Here is a 21,211-nt window from a genome sequence, read left to right as displayed (position 1 = left end):
ATGCTTGTGCTTATGTAAAATCTGAGATAAGTTCTTTGGGAGCACTTTCTTTGCTTGCCTCTTCTAAGATCCTGGTGGCCAGGCACCATGGCACAGAGGATATTTGCTGGAGAACGCCACCTCCATTTGTCCTGTCCCCTACCACAAACTTCTTATTTTCTGAGATATTTTCTTATGCTTATACTGTTGGGTTCAGAACTATTATCAGCTTCAATCTGACTTTTTAGGTGGTTGAATTTTGTGATAAAAACACTCACAATAGTGAGGCTCCAAATATGCAGAATAAGATGTGCAACTACAAAAGCACGTGGGAAGTAATTATGGAATCTGATGACTTTCGGAACTCAGCTGTTGTAAATGCTTCTGCACTGCCCTCTGAGACTACCTTCAGGCTACTGCAGACCCAAGACAGAGCAGTTGCTTTAGTACTGGATGTTTCTGGGAGCATGTCAATGGTAAGAATACGCATTTTATAAGCAATTTTTAGCAAAAACTGTAAGAAACAGAAAAAGTTACAAAATTAAAAAAAAAATCAGTCAATTCTGTAATTAACTTGATTATTTTAGAAGAAAAAAGGACTACTCATATTCTCCTTGGTAATTTTATTTAGGAATTCCTACAAGATATCACTTCAAAATACTGAGTTTTAGGCCAGACTTGGTCTTTCTTTTCATGTAAAATCTCAGTTTTATATATCTTCCTTCCCTTGTTCCAGAGCTAGAGTGACGTCGTATTTCTTCCAAGCAGAAAATGTATCATAGATGGAGTTTCACATTCTATCTTTGTTGTGAATGAGTCTAAAATTTAAAGTAAATATGTAGGTCACAATATGTCAATAAATTAGATGTTCTTTCCTCATTACAATATTGCTCTTTGGAATCAAGAACGTGAGCTGGCATAATGTTATGTCATTTTAACAAGGCTGAGGTTATTTTTCCTTTTTTCTTTTCCCCATAAAACTTTGCATAGGTCTATTCTTTCACAACTTCTTGTGGCATGAGATACTAAGCTTGTTTATGGATGCAAGGTTTAGTAAATGTCCCTGAATATGTGCTTATTTGCATAAATATCCTAATACTTTTATAAAGCTGTAAGCAATGTGATCATCTGTAGAAAGATGACAAAATTATCTGGGTAGGTAAGGCAGCTATCTCATGATTTATTAATAGACTTCAAACCTCTATGCATACTCTAACAGCTTCTAAAAATCAGCCTATATATTCTTTTGATGACATATTGCATTTTCTTATCCGTGACTTACCTCTTCCACAGTTCAGTAGTGAGCCAATGACCATTACTCTTATTGAAAATTCTGCAAGTTCAGTGTTTCATTTCTCACAGGAATTCAAGCCTAAAAATAAGACTATTCATCTAAAGAAGGTAATTCAAAAAGCTCAAACATGTTGAGAAATATTCTTAAATATTTGACAGTCATACCTTAAACCAAAATATACATGGAGAAGCATAAAGCAGTATATACTCCAATTCTTTAGTTATGGCATACATAGAATAATAATTGTGGGATTCTCCCATAGTGCTCCATCAATGGATCTATTTCCAGACATGCCATTCTAGTCCAGAGCTGTTCTTGAGACTGATCTTCAGCAAAGATCTGCAATTGTAATAAATTATATTATTTTTATAATACAGATGTCTACCAATCATAGTGCATTTTATTAAATCAGTTAGTAAATAATGATGTAATGCTAAAAACAAAAACGAAGATAATTATGAACTAAATACTGCAAGAATAGCTAGCTCCAGAGATGTTTTCAAATATAACTTTTTTTTTGCAGTAATCCCTTTGAATATTTGCATTTAAAATAGCCATACTTTTACTTTAATATTATGTATATTTTCAAAATACTTAGTCTCTAGAGTAACCTACTCCTCAGGCATCGTAGGTGTTGTCCTTTTGCATTGACAATCATGCTATCAAAAAAAAAAGTGAAAAAAATCTTGATTAGGAATAAAGTCATAACATCAGAAGATAGACTTTGCCTGGTGACATCTTTCCTGGAAGCTTCAGTTTGCTGCGCTTTCACAATACCAGAACATGGTTTACATCTCCTCTCTTCTAGAACTGAGCATACATACCAGTTACCTTATGGCAGATAGTTTTTAATTTTTAATTACAACCTGATCAACATCAAAAATTCCTATATTTTGTTCATAGTCAAAGCTTTTCAGAAGAGATTGCATTCTAAGGATGCTGTTTTTCTTCACATACAGCACGACCGCATCAGACATCTCCGTAGCGCTGCAGAGGCATTTCTGCTCCATATTATTGAAATTGGTTCCTGGGTTGCAATTGTCACATTTGACTCCGACGCATCTGAAAAAGCTCCTTTGCAACAAATAACCGATGATGCAGCACGCCAAAAACTTGTTCAATGTTTGCCTATAATTGCTAGTGGAAAAACCAGTATCTGTGCAGGTGTACGTAAAGGGCTTAAGGTAAAGTACAATGTGGAAATACCTCCTGGAATGTATGGAAAAGGAGGAAGAAGCGCGAAACATACTTGATAGCCTACTGAACATGGACTTCCTATGCAATGGTAGAGTTAAGAAAGATAGCATGATTCTTGAATCGATAGAGGATTTGGTATAGAGAGACAATTTGGTATAGAAACTATTTGGCATTACCATTATATGGCATTAGAAAGAGTATTACCAGAAAACAGGCCAGATGTGATGCCCATGCTTCAAAAAGGATATTGAAACATAAGATCAAATTCCAAAATGAACTACAAGAATGATCTAAATTTTGGAAAATCAGATTTCTAGGTGGAAACCTATGACGCTTATTCTATTTAAGTTTGTTTAGGAGATAGTTAAGGGGTTACTTTAATACAGTTCTTTAATAACTTCTAGTGGAAAGAAATATGCAGTACTGCAGTCAAACTTTCACATGACCGGATAAACTCACAGCCCGATCACATTGCTGGGTGTATATAGAGAGAAGAGGCTGCAGACCAACACAACAATGAACATCATATTGTATTCCTGTGATTTCTAAGATTTTGTTCTAGCAAAATGTGGACTGAGGAAACACCAGAGATCTGACTCATGAATCACAATGAACATATAGAATAAGTAAGTGTTAAAATGGGAAGCTGTACAATGGTAGTATTGTTAATTCCCACAGCTCACTAGTCATGAATCAAGCCCCTAAAATTGTGAAACCACATACAAATCATGAGATTGGGAAACAGTGATGGATAGATATTATTATTTGTCTGTTTTACTTCCTTGGGCTGGCAGTCTGAAGTCCCAGAAGATGTCACCTAATTCAGATGCAAAACTGAAAATCAGGAGCAACGTGTAGGAAAAGGGAGGAAAGAAAAAGAGAGAAATTGTACAGAGAAGGATGAGACTGCTGAGGTAGCCGAGAGGAGGCTCAGGACAGGGGGACATCAGGAGGAAGACTGGCAACCAGACAGGGATGGAACAGCCAGGACAGAGGCCTCCCCCATGGGTGCTCCCTACCCCTTTCTGTCCCACCTTCAGTTACCTCAGAATCCACCCTTAGACAGAAGTCTGTCCTTCTCTACTCCTGAAATTTTGATTGGAGAATGAAGAGTTGTTCCAGACAGTGAACAGAAGTTTTTAATACGATGCCTTTAAACATCCAGCCCTGAACCAGCAAAGCACATACAGGCAGAATGCTTCTGACATCGTCAATTTGGGACAGGTTCCTTCCCTAGGAAAACATATATCAAATAGTCATTATTTATAATTGAACACTTAATAAATCTAAGCAATTAGATGTTGCAATATCAATTGCAATAATTAATATTGTAATACTTTTAGTGTTAAATAAAAATTCAAACACTTATTAAAGAATAAATTTGTCCTATATTTGAAGTTAACAGTTTTAAATGCATACATTGACTGTGCTCTGGGATAAACTAGTATTTAAAAATTATTCTGCTGCTTATATCATGAATTCTTTTCTTGATGCAGTTAATTGCAGATAAAATGAACACTACGTATGGTTCAGAAATTGTGTTACTGACAGATGGAGAGGACTCAGGTATAGCAACTTGCCTTGATTTGGTGAAACAAAGTGGGGCAAAAATTCACACCATTGCAGTGGGGCCATTGGCAGCCAAAGAATTAGAAGAATTTTCAACACTAACGGGTAAATATTCTAAATGCACTCTTCCTCTGGCATGCATATTCAAGTATGAAAATGTAAAAGCATGGCAATTCATCGGTCTGGAAAAAAAATTAAGAAATTTAAAACAAATTTAATTTTAAAGAAATTCAGTTTTCATGACTGGCATTTTTAATATGAACAAGCAGAACTGTTCAGATCCATAGACTTGCTTTAAGAGCTATCTTGATTTAAAAAATGCAATAACATGACAATACCCTATTACTAAGGAGATTTAATTATGATATTGTTATATAACATAAAAAGAAATGTCTAGAATTTTATTTCTGGCATTACATGCAATGACTAGAACTTTCTATATGCTTTAACTTATAAGCATTTTTTATTACGTAAAGAATAATTTCTCCAACTGTTGTGGCTGAAGTGCACTGGCTAGGAAATTGTAACCACAGTGACTACCCTTGTCATCAGGAAGCATAGCTGTCAGCTGAGCTGGAGCTACATAATTAGTTTGAAAACAACCATTTAAAAACCATCCATAGGTGTGTTGCTTCATGCTACAGCACCTGCAAATGCCATGGAAGAATGAAAGCTCCTTGCACAGATCTAGAAAGCAAGCTGACTCCAAACAAATACGGTGAATAAATATTGTTATTTGAGAGATGCACATGCTGCGCATTTTCAGACTACAATCCACTTGTTTTAGCAATTTATTTAAATAACCTGGAATGCCCTTATGCACTCTTCAACATCATTAGATGAACATGACTATGGGAGAGTCCAGAGTCCAATCCTGTTCTGGCCTGTATTTTAAGACAGAATTTGTTGTTTAAGCTCCACTTGCGGAGTATTTATTAAGAATGATTTGTGAGCCAGAAAGAACCCAGATGGTCCTTCAGCATGTAGTCTTCAACCAGCAGGCCTTCCTGCTTAGAAACAAAAATCAATTTTCCAAAAATACTGAATAGATCTCTGAGCTAACACCTCCTCCAGCTCATGCGACTCCATGTGTTCTCTCATGAGGCAGAACCATACACCTCATGTAACCTGCACACCTTACGTCAGTCTGTGCATGAGGGACGGGGGTGAGAGGCATTAGGTGGTAGGGAGGGGCTGTGGACAGCCTCTGCACGCCCCAAGTAGGCTCCCCGGGGCTCAGTGCTGCACAGCAGTCTCTCCCCCACTCTGGGATTCCAGTGACCTGTGCATTAGGAGCACAGTGACGGCTCAGTTTATGTCTGGCATATATGATCTGAGTCTGAGAGAGAACTGCAACAAATGCATGAAGTGCAGGTGCTTCAGTAGAGCAGTGTGAAGCCATATTCACAATGAATTCATCAACAGACTTGCACTGAGTATGAGAACCTCCAATGGACTCGAGCTGCTTGAACTCAGTATGCATGAAAAGAGATCTAAACTTCACATTTGGAAATAAAGGTGGTCTGGATTTTAAGAGTCAAAAACCATGGAATGCCACCGTGTCTTTTCTACAGAGGTATTTTCAGAGCAGAATTTCACTGAAGAGATAATATGTGACTCCAAAAGTACTCGGAAAAGTCTAAACATGGTGTACTTGATGATATGCTGCAGGGAGTGATTTTTTTGCGAACTTTGCCAATGAGAGATAAAAGGAGTTGATCACACAAGCCAGAATTTACTGACACATGCATTAACATATTAATAAAACGATACATTTCTTTTTTGATTTTGTAACAAATTGGCTGCCTCAGTAGAACATTCAGTACCAGAAGTCACATAAAATTTAGCAATTTTAAAGTAAAAAATAGTATTTCTAATTCTTTTGCTCTTGTCTTTCAGGAGGTTTAAAGCTTTATGCTGTAGATGGAGCCGTCCACAATAAATTAACTATGACATTCAGTGCAATTACATCAGGAAGCGGAGATATTTCTGAGCAATCTATTCAGGTCTGAATTTCAACACTTCCTTTTCCTCCCATGCGTTGATCTGTAATTGAATGAATTTAGACATTAATGATCATAATTGTCAGTGGCTCAATTTGGAAATAGGAGCAAGTACATTTTTTAGTGATCTCCTACTTTTCACTGCAATGAAATAGATAATTTACATAATTTATATAATTCTTGATTTCACAAAATCAAGAAAATTATTTCTCATAATTGTCAAAGTCCAAGAGACTTTGAGAGAAAAAAGCAAGCAGAAATTCCCCCAGAATGTTTAGTTCACTCTTACATGAAACATCTTTTAGAGCATTTTAACAGTCTAACTTAAGTAACAAAGATACAATTAAAATACAGCTTTTCTCCTAAGCCATATGTATCATTTGAATGCATAAACTTTTAGACTTTTCATCTAGGCCAATTGTTAATTAGAATTTAGCAACTCATTCCTCACTTTGTTAATATTTTAACACAGATCCAGTCCTATGTTTTATCCAAAATATACCATTCGCAAAGATAGCTACATTATAAGCAGCAGTCAATATAGGTTTGAAAAGGTCTGGGATTTTTTAAGTTGCTATATCGCCTTTAATTGACTCTTCTGTCCCACCTATACAGGGGAAAAAAATTAAGTTTATGACAGGGTATTTTCTAATTGCAGACTTTGTTGTTCATAAAATAGGAGTGAGGAAATTACACAAAATTATTTTAATTTTAATAAAGGAAATATTGTTTACTTCTTTCTTCTATATATTCTCCTCTGTTCTGTTGTTATTTCTGTCTCTCATTACCTATAAGCCTTATAGTCATACATGGAGACATTTTCTTTCTCTCTCTCCCAGGATTTTGAGACGGACAAACTGCAGTGGAAATACAGCTTACTGGCACAATGCTTTAGATAGCTAGATAAATAGTTTAGAGACAGAAATGAAGGACTTTTATTTACACTTACTGTAACTTATTCTGTTTACCATAATTTTACACTTAAAATCAATGTTACTATGCAAGCAGCCATTTCATAAAGGGAATTTGTGATTTTGTTAGTTTTCTTCATTCAATAGTTGTGCCAAATGGCTCTTAATTTTCCTGTAGGTAGAGACAGCAGAACTAGAAAGCCTGCCATCTTCTCTATATAACTCTGAGTTACAAATAAGTAAGCAGAGACCTTTTTTCATGCTAGTTTTCAAAAGGCATAAATGCTTTTCAATTCTCTTCTCCAAGACTAATACAATATTGTGCAATGGATGAGGAATCACTGAAAATATGCTAAATGCTTCTTTACTAATAGCAATAAGACAAATTTTATTTCTCTAACAACAGCTTGAAAGCAAAGAGCTACTTGTTCAGCATTCTGGATGGATGAATACTACTGTGCCTGTTGACAGCACTGTGGGAAATGACACTTTCTTCAGCATTGCATGGAGTCTATCTCAGCCTTTTTTTTTCCTGAGGGACCCCAAAGGAAAAGAACATGGAAGCTCAGACTTTACGATTGATAATTCAAACCCAAACACAGCTAGACTCAGTATAAGTGGCACTGCAGAGGTAAAGACTGAACATTTTCTTTTATTTTCTGAATTAACATGTCTTATAGACTAGCATACAGCTTTTCTTTAATTAATTTTTTACTATATAAGGGAAACAATGGTCCTGTTAGAATATGAAGCTTTTTCCCTAGTTTTTTATATTTTTATATTTTATTTTGAATATAGAATATGAAGCTTTTTCCCTAGTTTTTTATATTTTTATATTTTATTTGGTGATTGGCAGTTTTGTATTAAAAATCTTCATACAGCAACTCAAGCTATATCAGTAACTGCTACCTCTCGACCAGCATATTCTGATGTTCCTCCTGTGAGCATTGCAGCTCACATGAACAGGGCAAATAGAGCATTTAATCCAGTTGTTGTTTATGCAGAGGTTAGCCAAGGGTTTTTGCCTGTTCTTGGCGCAACTGTGATAGCCACCATAGAGAAGGATGGTGCTGCAGCAGTAACCCTTGAACTTCTTGATAATGGCGCAGGTAAGGTTCCATATACATAGTAAAAACCTTTGCATTTATGCATTTTGGAATACAAGTCTGCATGTTCCCCTCAGATTTATTACTAAGGACTGAGTCGTGGCTATGCCCTAAATCAAGAAAAAAAATTAAAAGGGAGACAGAGAACCCTACTGCTTTAGGATGGAAGTAAGCTACAAAGCTTTTTCTTGGTGAGGAAAACAAAGACATGGGCCTTTACCTGAAAAACTGTTCTGCTTTCTTTCCTGTGCTGTTATTGAGGGTGAAAGCAGAAGAACTGTGCATGGTAGAGGGTACATTGCTCACATCTACTTTCTGAAAGTGTACTTCATGTAATCATCTGCCCTCAAGAGGCAAAGTAAAAAGAAAACAAGCTGTTTTGTTAGTCCATCTCATATTCTATGAAGCTGGACTACAGTCTTAACATTAGCTCACCAAACGTTAGCTTTATCTCTTTTGTATGTTAAATAAGTGCATTATTCTTCTTTTCAAGAATACTCTTTCTTAGAGCAATAGCAAGAAACTCCTGGCATTCGGCATCCCTCGATCTCTTTTCATCTCTCCCTTTCCTTTTCTCTCACCACTGCTGTAGACCTGTAGCTTTACGAGTTCAGTAGTAGCCAGCAGTGCCTCCTCATTCTGTCCTTGCTTTCACATTGCTGTACTTAAAAATACAATAAGATTTCAATGTGTTAACCTGTGTTTCTTAAACATCTTCTATTTTCTGAACCCGTGAAGTTGTTTTTACATTGCTGCCAGGCTTTAAAATAGTTAGCTTGGATGCCACCAGCAGATCATCTACTGCAGCCAGACAGGTACAACTGCACAAGTTCACTTAAAGAGAAGGAATTCTGTCTTGATGAATTCCTGGCCAAAGGTTAAATTATGACATTTTTCTAATTTAAAGGTGCTTTATGTAGTAGATGGCCAGTAAGTATTAAGTTGGTGGTTCCATATAGTAACAAGAGATTTACCTACTTAAAGGTGATAATGCAAAATGGTTCTTTTTAACAGAATACGTATGAAATGCAGGTTGTCATAGTGGGACTACTCCTGTTTTTAAAGATGTCCACATTACAAAAACACTGCCAGGCTTTCTGCATAGTAATGTTCAGGTTTTATGTTTACATATGAATAGCAAAAATAACCTTGTTTACCGGCAGGTATCTTGTTTGAGATATTAATTCTCAGTAATTCTATACCAAGGTGCTGACACGATGAAGAACGATGGAATCTACTCAAGGTACTTTACTTCTTTACAAGGCACTGGAAGATACAGTCTAAAAGTGAATGCCCATGGGAGAAATACAACCACCAGACTTAGCCTCAAGCAAAATCGAGCCTTGTATATACCAGGCTACAGAGAAAATGGTAAAGAGCGTTTATGAACAGACAATTCTTTGCATGATTTGTATGGAGGGGGGTGTAAAGGTTTAGCAAATGGGATCATTTAGATTCACAAAAATTGCATTTGATCTTAAAAGATGTTCCACCTATCATTTTCATTACAACAAAGCCCAAACGAAACAAATCCACTCCAACTACTGTTTCCTATGTATGGGGGTAGCATAAAATGTTGTCGTTAATCTAAAAATTATTTTCTCTTACAGTGTATGGAGGGGGGTGTAAAGGTTTAGCAAATGGGATCATTTAGATTCACAAAAATTGCATTTGATCTTAAAAGATGTTCCACCTATCATTTTCATTACAACAAAGCCCAAACGAAACAAATCCACTCCAACTACTGTTTCCTATGTATGGGGGTAGCATAAAATGTTGTCGTTAATCTAAAAATTATTTTCTCTTACAGCCATGAGAAGGATAAATTGCTTAGAATACCAAGGTGCTGACACGATGAAGAACGATGGAATCTACTCAAGGTACTTTACTTCTTTACAAGGCACTGGAAGATACAGTCTAAAAGTGAATGCCCATGGGAGAAATACAACCACCAGACTTAGCCTCAAGCAAAATCGAGCCTTGTATATACCAGGCTACAGAGAAAATGGTAAAGAGCGTTTATGAACAGACAATTCTTTGCATGATTTGTATGGAGGGGGGTGTAAAGGTTTAGCAAATGGGATCATTTAGATTCACAAAAATTGCATTTGATCTTAAAAGATGTTCCACCTATCATTTTCATTACAACAAAGCCCAAACGAAACAAATCCACTCCAACTACTGTTTCCTATGTATGGGGGTAGCATAAAATGTTGTCGTTAATCTAAAAATTATTTTCTTTCCCAGCCATGAGAAGGATAAATATTGCTTAGAATCTGTATTTCAGCATCTCACAACAGGAATTTCAAATCTATAATTCTTTTTGAGACCTTAAAATGGGGATTTGGGGTAAATAAATTCAGCATGCAGCATTAGTATACAAACTAATGCTGCTAGAAAACTTTGCTTTCGAGATTTCTTGATTTTTTAGTACTTTTTCATCTTAATGCTGAAAAAAATATTAGTTGTTGCAATTCAATATTCTTACACTTATACATTGTGAAATTTAGAAAAATCAGCATAAAAATTGTCTAAAAACCTCATAAAGTATGGCCTATATAACTGAAACTCTCTTAAGGCCTGCAATATGGGTGAAGAGATAGATAGAACTACCTTATTGCAGCCATGGCTCACCAACATCTGCAACCTGCTTTACTGGTTGCATTATTTCCAATTTTTACACATTTCAGACCTTCTCTGCTTTTTGGGTTTCCTAAATTTTATGCTGAGAATCCTGAGATCACCTTATTTTCTGTCTTTATGTCACTAACTTTCCACTAAATTTGAATAAGCTGAAGAAAACTTACAGGATGAGAAGAGATAATAAGAGATAATAAAAATTAAAAGAAAATGCAATTCAGAGTTCTGTCATAATGAAAGTTGAAAAATGTTTTAAACAGGTAAAATTTATATGAATGCACCAAGACCTAAATTTGCAGATAAAGAAATCAAAGTGAAGTTGGGAAGTTTCAGCAGAATTTCAACAAGTTCTCTTGTAGTGAACACAGGAGGAGATTCTGCTCCTGTTTATCCACCCTGTAAAGTTACAGACCTTCATGCTCGTATAGAAAACAAAACAATAGTCTTGTCTTGGACAGCTCCAGGAGGTGACTTGGACAATGGAAAAGGTGAGTCAGACACTACATTTTTGTGATATGAGGTTGACATTTTTATTTGAAAGGACATACCCTGAGGACCACCACTCAGGGATGAGGGTTACATCTTTCCCACCTGAAAATGTAACCAAACAGAAAGTATCATCCTGTTGCATGATACCTGTTTTAGTTCGCCTTAATTTTTCATGTTAAAAAAAAACAAACCAAGTAAACCAAGGAATATTATAAACAAATCAAATAAATAAAATTATAATACAACCACCAGAACGGGTGCAGAATGAGAGAGTCAGGGAAAGAAGAAAGGAAGTAAAAAAAAAAAAATTAAAAAAAAATCAGCCAACATGGACAATACAAAGCTTTAGTCTATTTACAAAGATGTAAATGGATTACAGAGATGCAGTAATGTTCTATCCAAAATACTGATTCTAAGGTTGTTGTACAGGAAAAATGAAACCTAATTCCAGATGAAATGTACAAGCATTTCCTTGCATAAACCAGAGATTGTATGTTAAAATATACAATCTACAGTTACGCAGATTACAGTTTCAGATTAAAATCTTACATTTATCTAAAATTTTTAATAACCAGCCACACAAGGACAACAAACTCAAATTAAAAAAAAAAATCTCAACTTCTTTTATTGCTATTTAGCAACTACAGGTCTAAAAACTTTTTAGCTAAAGTGGTCAGTTATTGCATTATAGTTTAAGGTAGCAGGTCCTGCACTGGTTTGGAGCTGGGCATATCATGCACAATTCTCTGCTATCTAAAGAGGAAAAGATATTCATAAAAGGAAGAGAGAGGGGAAAGTATTGAAAAGCTCCAGACTTGAAATAAAAACAGCAGAACCCCCCAAGATTAATCAAACACATTTATAGCAATGTAACTACCAGTTCTTTGATTACAAACGGGAGAATCATTTTGTGCCTTTCACAGTTTTTACTATGAAAACCTCATGCTGAGAGAAAGAATACAGATCAGATGCAAGGCTCGCCCCTGCTATCGACACATATATTTTAATCGCCATTTCACCTTATGTTTGTATTTGGACAGCACAGTTTCTCATTCAGCTACTTTTTGCACAGATCTGCACAAAGATAAGAGTGTTGGTGAAACAATATTTCTAAGGCCAGTGAAAAGGAGGAGTTCCCCGACTCAGCAACAATAGACTTTGATCTAAGGCCAGTGAAAAGGAGGAGTTCCCTGACTCAGCAACAATTGACCTTTGACACTGTGAAGTAAGGTTTAAAGGCAAACTTGCCAACCCTCCATGCTGGGCAACAGTCAGTAGTAAAACAGGAATCATCAGCACATTTTTTTACAAAATGGCTCTAGAAGTCCTATACTGTCACCACAAGCAGGGATATTAAAACATCTATATTAATTTGTTGTTAACGTGCATTCTTTTTTCCCTAGCTGATCACTACATAATAAAAAGCAGTGAAAATCTTCTGGACCTAAGAAGTCACTTTGACCATGCTACTTCTGTGAATTCCTCTAATCTCATACCTAAGGAGGCTGGTAGAGAAGAATCATTTAAAATTAAACTAGAAAATTTCATAATAGAAAATGACACCATAATCTACTTTGCTATACGTGCTGTTGATGATACCAACTTGATTTCAGAGGTGTCTAATATAGCGCAAACCACGTGGTTCGTTCCTCCAAAAGCATCTGTGCCTTTACAGTATGACGGCAACAATGATGGTGCTGACAGTACAGTAATAGTGGCAATAGTAGCTGTGTGTGTAATAGTTGTCTGTACTATTGTAAGTTCAACTCTGTGTGTTTTACAAAAACGAAAGGGAAGAGTGGATTTTGAAACAATGCAAAAGCGTATGTAAAAATATAGTTTCAAAGGAGGGAAAGGTATTCGTACATTCAAAAAGTAAGTGCACTGATTTTAAACAGATGCATTTGTCTTTTTTGATAGGCGTATAGATGTAGATTTTCAAAAGTGTGTCTTATATTCAAGTATTTGTACACTGATTAAAAGTTAAACATAAAAGCACGTACTCAGAAATATAGTAAAGTATGATATGTGTACCATCATTTGTTTCTATGTGATAAAAATACTTAACTCTTCTGTTGCAAGGTTTTTCCAATGTAGTGTCGTTTTTTTTCTTAAATAAAGAAGACAAAGGAATATGATACTTTCCTTATTTTTATTCTCCACGTAACTATCAAGTAAGGCAAGGCGGGAGAGATGATAGGTGATTTCCTATGTATCTTTCACATGTTGTCAGTTAGGCTTAGGGAGCTGAGAACAAAAATATGTACCTGCAGGCTGTTTATTTATAAAAAAATATTTAAAAATATGTACCTGCAGGCTGATTATTTTTCAAAAAATATTTAAGTATGGGTATCTACAGGTGTGTAGAAGAGTTGAGTATATAAATACTTCCAGAATGAGAGTTGCAGAGTATATGCAAATGAGCACATAGAAAATGTTCCTAGGTGGAGACTAAACAAAGCTATAAATTTGGAGCTAGAACAAACCTTTATACAACGAGGTAATTTAAAAGCTGCTAATGGAGAAGGAGTGTGAGAGATACAGGGAGAAGGGTGATCAGTATGACTCTTAGGTTGCTGACTAGCAAATTAACAACTGACTCAAACCAGAATTCTTCAAACTTCTTACGTGGCCAAGTACTTTTTACCTCTGCCTTCCAAAAACTGGGAAAAATGTACAATAATAATGAAAAAATGTTAAATTCAACAGTCAAATTATCATTCACAGTCTAGTAAATATACCATGTCTAGCAAACATGATTACTTTCATTTACAAGCTTGATACTATTAATGCAATTTCTGATAGTGGGAATTACACTTCAGAACCAATATACAATTTTTATAATTAATGTAATATAATACGCACCCTCACCAAGTTTGCTGATGACACTAAACTGGGTGGTGAGGTGGGTATGTCAGAAGGGAGAGCCATCTCACAGAGAGATCTGGACAGGCTGGAAGAGTGGGCTAGCAAGAACAGTATGAAGTTTAACAAAGAGAAGTGCAAAGTCCTGCTCCTGGGAAGACATAACCAAAGAGCCCAGTACAGGCTGGGCTCTGTGGCTGGGGAGCTGCCTGGCTGAAAGGGACCTGGAGGTCCCGGTGGACAACAAGCTGAACATGAGTCAGCAGCACGCCGCTGCAGCAACAAAGGCAAATCGGCTCCTGGGCCGCATCTGCAGGGGCATTACTAGCAGAGGTAAGAGAAGTGATCATCCCACTCTACTCAGCGTGTGTCACGCTGCGCCTAGAGTACTGTGTCCAGTTCTGGTCCTCACAATTCAAAAAAGATGCGGACAGACTGGAGAGGGTCCAAAAGGAGGGTCACTAAGATGATCAAAGGGCTGGAGAACCTGCCCTATAAGGAAAGACTGAAGGAGTTAGGTCTCGTCTCCCTGGAGAAGAGAAGGCTCAGGGGGAACCTCATCACAGTATTCCAATGCTTAAAGGGCAGCTACAAAGAGGACGAAGGCTCTCTCTTCACAAGAAGCCACATGGAGAAGGCAAAGGGCAATGGGTACAAGTTGCACTAGGAGAGGTTTCATCTTGATACAAGAAAGAAATTTTTTACAGTGAGAACAATCAATTGCTCAAACAACCTCCCCAGGGACGTGGTAGAGTCCCCATCACTGGAGGTTTTAAAGCTGGAACTGGACAGGGTGCTAGGTAATCTCATCTAGGCTCCCTTTTCCACAAAAGGTTGGACCAGATGAGCTTTTGAGGTCCCTTCCAGCCTGGGCTATTCTATGATTTTCCTGCACACACCAACAAATCTATGCAAATGTTGAACAATCATCTGAAGTTTTCTTCTCAGTCTTTCTATCTGCAACATCAAATTTTGCCCTTTGTTCTACCTTACCTTTTACATTTTAACAGCACAACTTTTTAATATTTTAATGGAATTTCTCTACCTTGCCTTTCCTATTTCTATACTTTCCACAAGTTCTGCTTTTTCTTTATCTAGGTTTCCCATTTTTTGTGGGTTTCTGTACTTCTACATAATGCCATCTCTTAATGGATATGTTTTCAGATCTAAAATTCCTTTTCCCCACACAATAATAAATGTTGTAATTTCAGTTCATATCAAGGCCAGAATAGCTGTCACATTTTAAAGGAAAGAGACTCCTTTGGAGAAGAGAGTCAGAGATCAAAGCATTATTTGCTGATATCAGTTCCCTCTAATAGTTTTTAGGTCACTGAATGTCCATTTATTCAGAAATATTTCCTTTTGTTTGCTTCTGAAGTGTCTTCTTATTCCCTAAAATATTTCTGCTGCATACAAATTGTTTGGTAGGAACTACATCATACACTCAGAAAAAGTGGGTTGCAGCACTGTTCCTGGAACTATTTCCTAAAGTTACGTAAAAATATGACAGACCTTACATAGCCAATCTCCATGATCCAAGACAACTCATGCGTTACTCTGAAGACACCCAACCCTACCTGCCCAGCGAGCAGAGCTGTAGTAGTCTATTGTGTGGCGACACTGACATCTAGTGGGCTCCAACAACACTTCCAGTTTTCCCAAATGTTCCAAAAATCGGTTTAGATCAAAGCAGCTCTCTCTGGGATATTCTGACCTTCATACAAATGCATATTTAAAAGCACAATCAAATATGAATAGTCGAATGTTGAATTTAGTACTTAAGGCTCGCCCTTACTATAGGAGCATGAAGAAGATTTATTTGAGTTAGGAGCTTCAGTTTACTGAGCTCTATCTATAGTAAAAGCTCTGAAGAACTCAGTTCAAGTAACGCAGGATTCAGCACTCCCCCAAACATCTCTGCAAAAGACAGACAAAATTTGCTCTTTCATGCTTCCTGACAAGGAAGTGCAAAATGACGGGGTAAGACTGTTTGATTGATTTCAATGATTATGTTTACACTAACAATATGTATGCTCAAAAGCTATGTAGGCTGGGGTCCCAGTCGCTGACACAACTGCCACATGCCAGTTCAGGCTAGCTAGAAAAGATGCGATCGATAAAGTCAAAACCATATAAGCTTTGGTCCTCAATATGGTCTTCCCAATGCTCTTAAAATAATTTCGGCTTCCAGCTTCCTACACAGACCTCACAGTGTTCCACGGAGAATATAAGTTTAATTATTCCTATGCCACATGTGGAGAAACTGTAGTACCAGTGCCATAAAGTGACTTTCTCACAGTCATCAGCAGGGAAGTGGTAGAGCTGCAAATGCACCTCCAGTCATTAAACTATCATTGCACAGTAAAAGGAAGAAATCCCAAAACTTCAGGTTTTATTTCCATAGGGGCCAGTTATGGCCTATAGAATTTTCCATACAATCTTCCTCCAAGTATAAGATAGACAGCTGGGGTGTGGGACCAAATTATTATCCTGTCTGGGTATCAAACTAACCCACTATGGCTCCAGGAAATATGATACTGAAAGGACAAATCACAAAAACAAGACATGATTTACCTAGCCCAGTTCCCTGAAATTTCAGGACTTCTGCCTACTGAATGTTTTGCCGATTGCTGCATGCAGTCCTAGTACAACTCCAGTTTAAGTGTTTAAGGGAAGCACAGCAACAGCTGCCGTAAGGATCAGCGGAAGAGCGCACTAATGTGAAAAGGAGCATTAATTCTCACTCAGATAGCTGTAGTTTCTGAGCGGAAACGTGCTGTTGAGAACAGCTGCTTTCTAGTTCTGTCAAATCCAGTCCCCAGATTTTTCATGAAAGCCTGATTGTACCCAGGCCAGGCAGCTGGCACTACTGATTTTATAATCTTTGCCTGGTTATTATCAAGCTAAGCTCACAGTTGTTAATGTTGGCACAGAAGCTATAGACTCACACACAAACAAATGCCCTTACCTATTTCAGTAAAACAAGCTTTGACTATTAAATAGAGGTAAAATTTAATAACGTTTATTTAAAATGACACATCCCACTCATTCTATTTTTAGATGCCTTTTCACTACAGTAATAAACATTAAATCAAATTTACCTTCAGATTTTCAGGCACATCTATTTTGAAAATCTGGTTCTAGGATTGCTGCTATTCTTCAAAGTATTAGCTGGAGTTCTGCAGGTTGTAACTGGTAATACACTGCCAGAACTCTTCATTTCCTGCTGTTTAAATGCATTAAAAGATGACATGAATACATCAGTATTCATAAAACAGCAAATATATGTGGCAGTTACATAATGATGAGTGGGAAGGGGAATAGTGTATATACACACAGTGACACAAGATGTGACCCATATAACTCAATGTATTATAGAACTAAATATGTATGAATTCCAACATGGGTACTACATTACTGGGATTACACATGCTACCAAAATGTGTTTGTTTATTTTACTGTGTTTTCACAGTGGTATAAACTGACTTATGGAGGCATTTTTGGGTTGTCTTTGTTAAATCTTTGACTCCGTAGCCTTTGGTTTAAACACTACCTTCCCATGAAGTCAGAAAGCAGTACTGAGAGTCAGCTTAGAAGCATTTAAGTTATAAGCTATTCTTCTTTATATAAAAATATTTTATTTTCTTAGTTATACTATAAACCTTTATATTAATATAATTTTGTTTGGTTAGTTGGTTGCTTTGGGTTTTTTTGGTAAGTAAGTCTTTAAGGATATGGTCCAAGACCCATTAGCATCAAGGAAAGAATACTGGAAGCACTCCCAATGGACACACTAGATATTAGTAAGCGGTATTCAAAGGATTGCTTTAAAATTCAAGTATTTTAGGACAATCATACATTCCTTAAAATTAAAGCACACCTTAATGGCAAGGTGAACAAACAAAATAAAAATGGACATTATCTATCAAGCTATTCTGAACCATTCTAAAACTGTGCTAAACCCGTAACGTTTCTGCAAAGTGACCTTAAAAAATGCTTGATTCCACACACTTTCAATGCTTTTGATTTTCATCAAGCTTTTCAAGGAAAATCTAATGACAAGAAATAAAACCTTAAGATTAATTTCTTCACAGATAAGCCTGACACAGAAGCAAAGTTAGTACAGAGTTAGTAACAGCAACTGCACTGCAGCATCTAGTTATTCAACCTACAGATCTCAAGCTTCTTGCCCTATTTTACAGTGTAAAAATTTTCAAATGTAATTTGAAATGTAAAAATTTTCAAATGTAATACTTTGCTGCAAAACTTTACAGCTACATGATCAAGATTTAGGTAAACAAATGTCATGATCTAGAGAGATATAAAGGGCTAGAACTACAGCAATTCTAACGATTGGTCTTATTTGTCTCCCACTTCAGGAAATCTTAATCAGAAATCCTCAAAGCCCTCACTCAAATTATTACCAAGTAACCGTATTGAAGTTCTCTATATAAATTCTACTTCTGATCATAGGCAGAGATGTTCCAGGGTCTGTTTATATCCAACAGTACAATGCTGTAAATGGTTATTTCTTCTTTTTCGACACGTTATAAGCAAGGCTGAAGATCAGGCAGTAGGCAAAGTACGGTGTTCACCACACCTGCTGGTGCATTGGCTACCCACCTTCTTCTTAATTATTGGAGATAAGAGGACATGGCACGCTTCAATTTCTTTTTCAGCCTGAGACGATTCTGTAGATTCTCTTGTGGCTTATACTTCAGTACTTTTACAAATGACAATCCCTGGTGCCTACCCTACACTTCTGAAGGAAGATACTGTTCCTCCAGCACATGAGGCAGAAGTAAACATGCTGACTCCTCAGCTGTTTGCAGCTGATTTTATCAGAATGAGGTAGGGTATCTCTACACACCGTAGATTCTTTGAATATACCTTCAGAGCTCTCTTGGTCAGTATCTAGTTTGTAACTAAGCCCACACGCTAGGTATGGCTCTCCTTACCCGAGCCAGATGTATTAGTTTATCCCAAACTCAAGTCCCTGACAGTGTTTTTGGCTCTGAATAGCAGCTGTAGAGAGGGACCACATTTCCTACTAGAACCAGGTTTTGAAGCTTCCAATAAAGACAGGGCAGACAGCCTGCATGTGGTAATCTCCTAAAATGACATGAATCTCCAAAATTCAGCTGTTAACGTCTGAATGCCTGTTCCTTCTAGGATGCCAAAAAAACATCCAGAGTTTGTCCTGAACATTATTTTATAGGCCTACAGGGTGTGGAGAAAGAGAATTTCAAGAAAGGGAGTAACTCAGTAGTGTTTTAAGACTGGTAGAATGCTGTGGAACTCAGGAGGCATGGAGTTCCCGGCTGTGATCCATTAACTGAATTTATTTTTACATTGTAGGATAAAATGGGGAAAAAATTATCCCAACTAGGGTTTTATATGAAATATATAACACGCACTAGAACAGATCTTCCTCTTAGATTACTGTAGTAACCATTAGCCTGGAGAGTTATTTTCTCCCTCTCACTCACATTCTGACTGCTTAAACATTCATGAAAAGAGGATGTTAAAAGTGAGAACTGAAAAAACACATCCAATGCCCCACGTATGCCAAACAGCCCATCTGCTAAAGGTGGAAGTACCGTCTACTTAAGGCATTTTCCTAAGAAGCGGGCCTGTTCTGTTTAGGGCTCCTTAGGACAGCAGCAACTAAAAGTAGGTATTCCAAATCCTACAAGAACACTCTAACCCATGGGGGCTTAAAGGCTGGGAGTCTTCTTCCTCTTCCATTCAGGTTATGATAGAAAGGAGAGGTATCTAACCATTTTCTGAAGGAAAAAGCGGAGTGTCAAGGCTGTCAGTCAATATACCACAGAAAGCAGCACCTTCCTCTCTGGCAGGTGAGGCTCACATGTCATGGGCAGCAATAGGGTGCAAGCTTCAGGGAAGAACTAGCAGTATTTTGTTTTGGGAAGAGCTAGACCGTGTTGGTTGCTGTCAGTTCCAGCCTGAACATACCCCTCTCCCAAGGCATTATTGGGGTACATCTCACCTCTGCCTTAAGGTCAGGCACCGCTGCTTTCAGTTGTTTGGCACCTCTGTCTTTTTGTAGAACTCCATTAACGGGATCTGCTGACGCTTAGCACCAATGAAGGCTATGAAATGAAATAATTGCATCTGTGTGTCCAGATTTAAAATCGTTGATGTTGTTGTCTTTTCACATATCCTACACTGATATCACAAGACATCGTAATCAGCTCTTATATGACCACGTAGTGCTGAGCATTACAAGAGAGACTCATGAGACCTTTATATGCTAGTAAAACTCATTTTAAGAAATGGAAACAATCTTGCCATATAGTTTTTACATATAAATACTTACATTCGTGTATAAGTGAGACAATAAAAGCTGAAAAAAGTAGAATGTATTCAAGCAAAGCAAACACATATACACAATAGCTTTCAGGCCCTCTCCTTATCAGTACTAAAGGTACAATGGGAACTTTACACAGCCTGGGTTTTGTTTTGGTTTTAATTCCTGACCGGCACATAAACAAGATTGCGTTAATTGTTACAGTTATTTCCTTTCTCTGGAACTCACTTCTTGTCATAATCCCCTAGGATTTCCTCTGACTTTATCAAATTTAGCCAAACATTACCTACTATTTGGATTATGAGGTAAATTACTTAACTGAACGACCAGGATCATTTTCAAGCTGGGAATATTAGCTTGTTGACAGTGATGCCACATTGTAAATCTGTTTTTTAATTGCTACCCCATGTCAAAGGTCCTTTCTTTTCTTCTTGGGCATTTGCAAATCATGATGAGATATGTTAAAATAATGGAAATTACAGAAATAAGAGTCTGTTTTCTTCTTCCAATTTGCTTGATTGCTGTCATTAAGTTATGCTACTATACTCAAGGTATTTTCAAATACTCCCTTTGTGATGCTTTGGTGCTATTTTATAGTTGTGTCTCAGTACACGTTTATCTAAACAAGCTCTTTCAATAAACAGCCTTTTTCTGAACGACTTCTTAAAAATTCTTTCCCAGCTTACATTTCCACGGTCTATCCGAAAAATATTTTCCATGAAGACAAACAAGATTTGACTTACAAAACTCTGGACTCAAGAAATGGGGGCGGGGAGGAACTTGTCCCCTCAGCGCCGGGTCCGAGGGTGTGAGCCCCGATGGGGCAG

The 21,211-nt window shown here is 37.1% G+C and overlaps 1 protein-coding gene and 2 long non-coding RNA genes across 5 annotated transcripts in view; 1 reads left to right on the top strand and 2 right to left on the bottom strand.

Annotated features, from left to right (window-relative positions):
• LOC103894596 (epithelial chloride channel protein) overlaps window positions 1-13,295 on the top strand; it is a 20,998-nt gene extending 7,703 nt beyond the window's left edge. The window contains exons 6-14 of the mRNA XM_019470719.1: window positions 228-455; window positions 2,233-2,457; window positions 3,967-4,144; window positions 5,939-6,045; window positions 7,360-7,585; window positions 7,796-8,062; window positions 9,266-9,430; window positions 10,960-11,187; window positions 12,592-13,295. Coding sequence (XP_019326264.1) covers window positions 228-455; window positions 2,233-2,457; window positions 3,967-4,144; window positions 5,939-6,045; window positions 7,360-7,585; window positions 7,796-8,062; window positions 9,266-9,430; window positions 10,960-11,187; window positions 12,592-13,019 — 2,052 coding nt within the window. The 3' untranslated portion in view covers window positions 13,020-13,295. The remainder of the gene's footprint in view (window positions 1-227; window positions 456-2,232; window positions 2,458-3,966; window positions 4,145-5,938; window positions 6,046-7,359; window positions 7,586-7,795; window positions 8,063-9,265; window positions 9,431-10,959; window positions 11,188-12,591) is intronic.
• Window positions 519-3,699, bottom strand: LOC103894573. 3 transcript variants are annotated; one of them, XR_002086121.1, is made up of 4 exons: window positions 3,515-3,699; window positions 1,885-1,932; window positions 1,262-1,612; window positions 519-797 (listed from the first exon to the last, which is right to left on the bottom strand). It is a non-coding gene; the product is annotated as an uncharacterized LOC103894573 (long non-coding RNA). The 3 variants fall into 3 exon arrangements; XR_002086122.1 differs by having other exon boundaries at window positions 519-1,351; window positions 1,438-1,612; XR_002086120.1 differs by having other exon boundaries at window positions 519-1,612.
• Window positions 4,142-21,200, bottom strand: LOC103894588. The gene is made up of 4 exons (XR_657315.1): window positions 21,128-21,200; window positions 17,155-17,279; window positions 6,564-6,649; window positions 4,142-4,221 (listed from the first exon to the last, which is right to left on the bottom strand). It is a non-coding gene; the product is annotated as an uncharacterized LOC103894588 (long non-coding RNA).
• Window positions 21,201-21,211: the final 11 nt, after the last annotated feature.

This window comes from Aptenodytes forsteri, unplaced genomic scaffold, assembly GCF_000699145.1.
Source record: "Aptenodytes forsteri isolate BGI_AS27 unplaced genomic scaffold, ASM69914v1 Scaffold59, whole genome shotgun sequence".
Taxonomy (NCBI): domain Eukaryota; kingdom Metazoa; phylum Chordata; class Aves; order Sphenisciformes; family Spheniscidae; genus Aptenodytes; species Aptenodytes forsteri.
The sequence above is the reverse complement of the archived record's forward strand: the minus strand, read 5'-3'. Positions and strand labels throughout refer to the sequence as shown.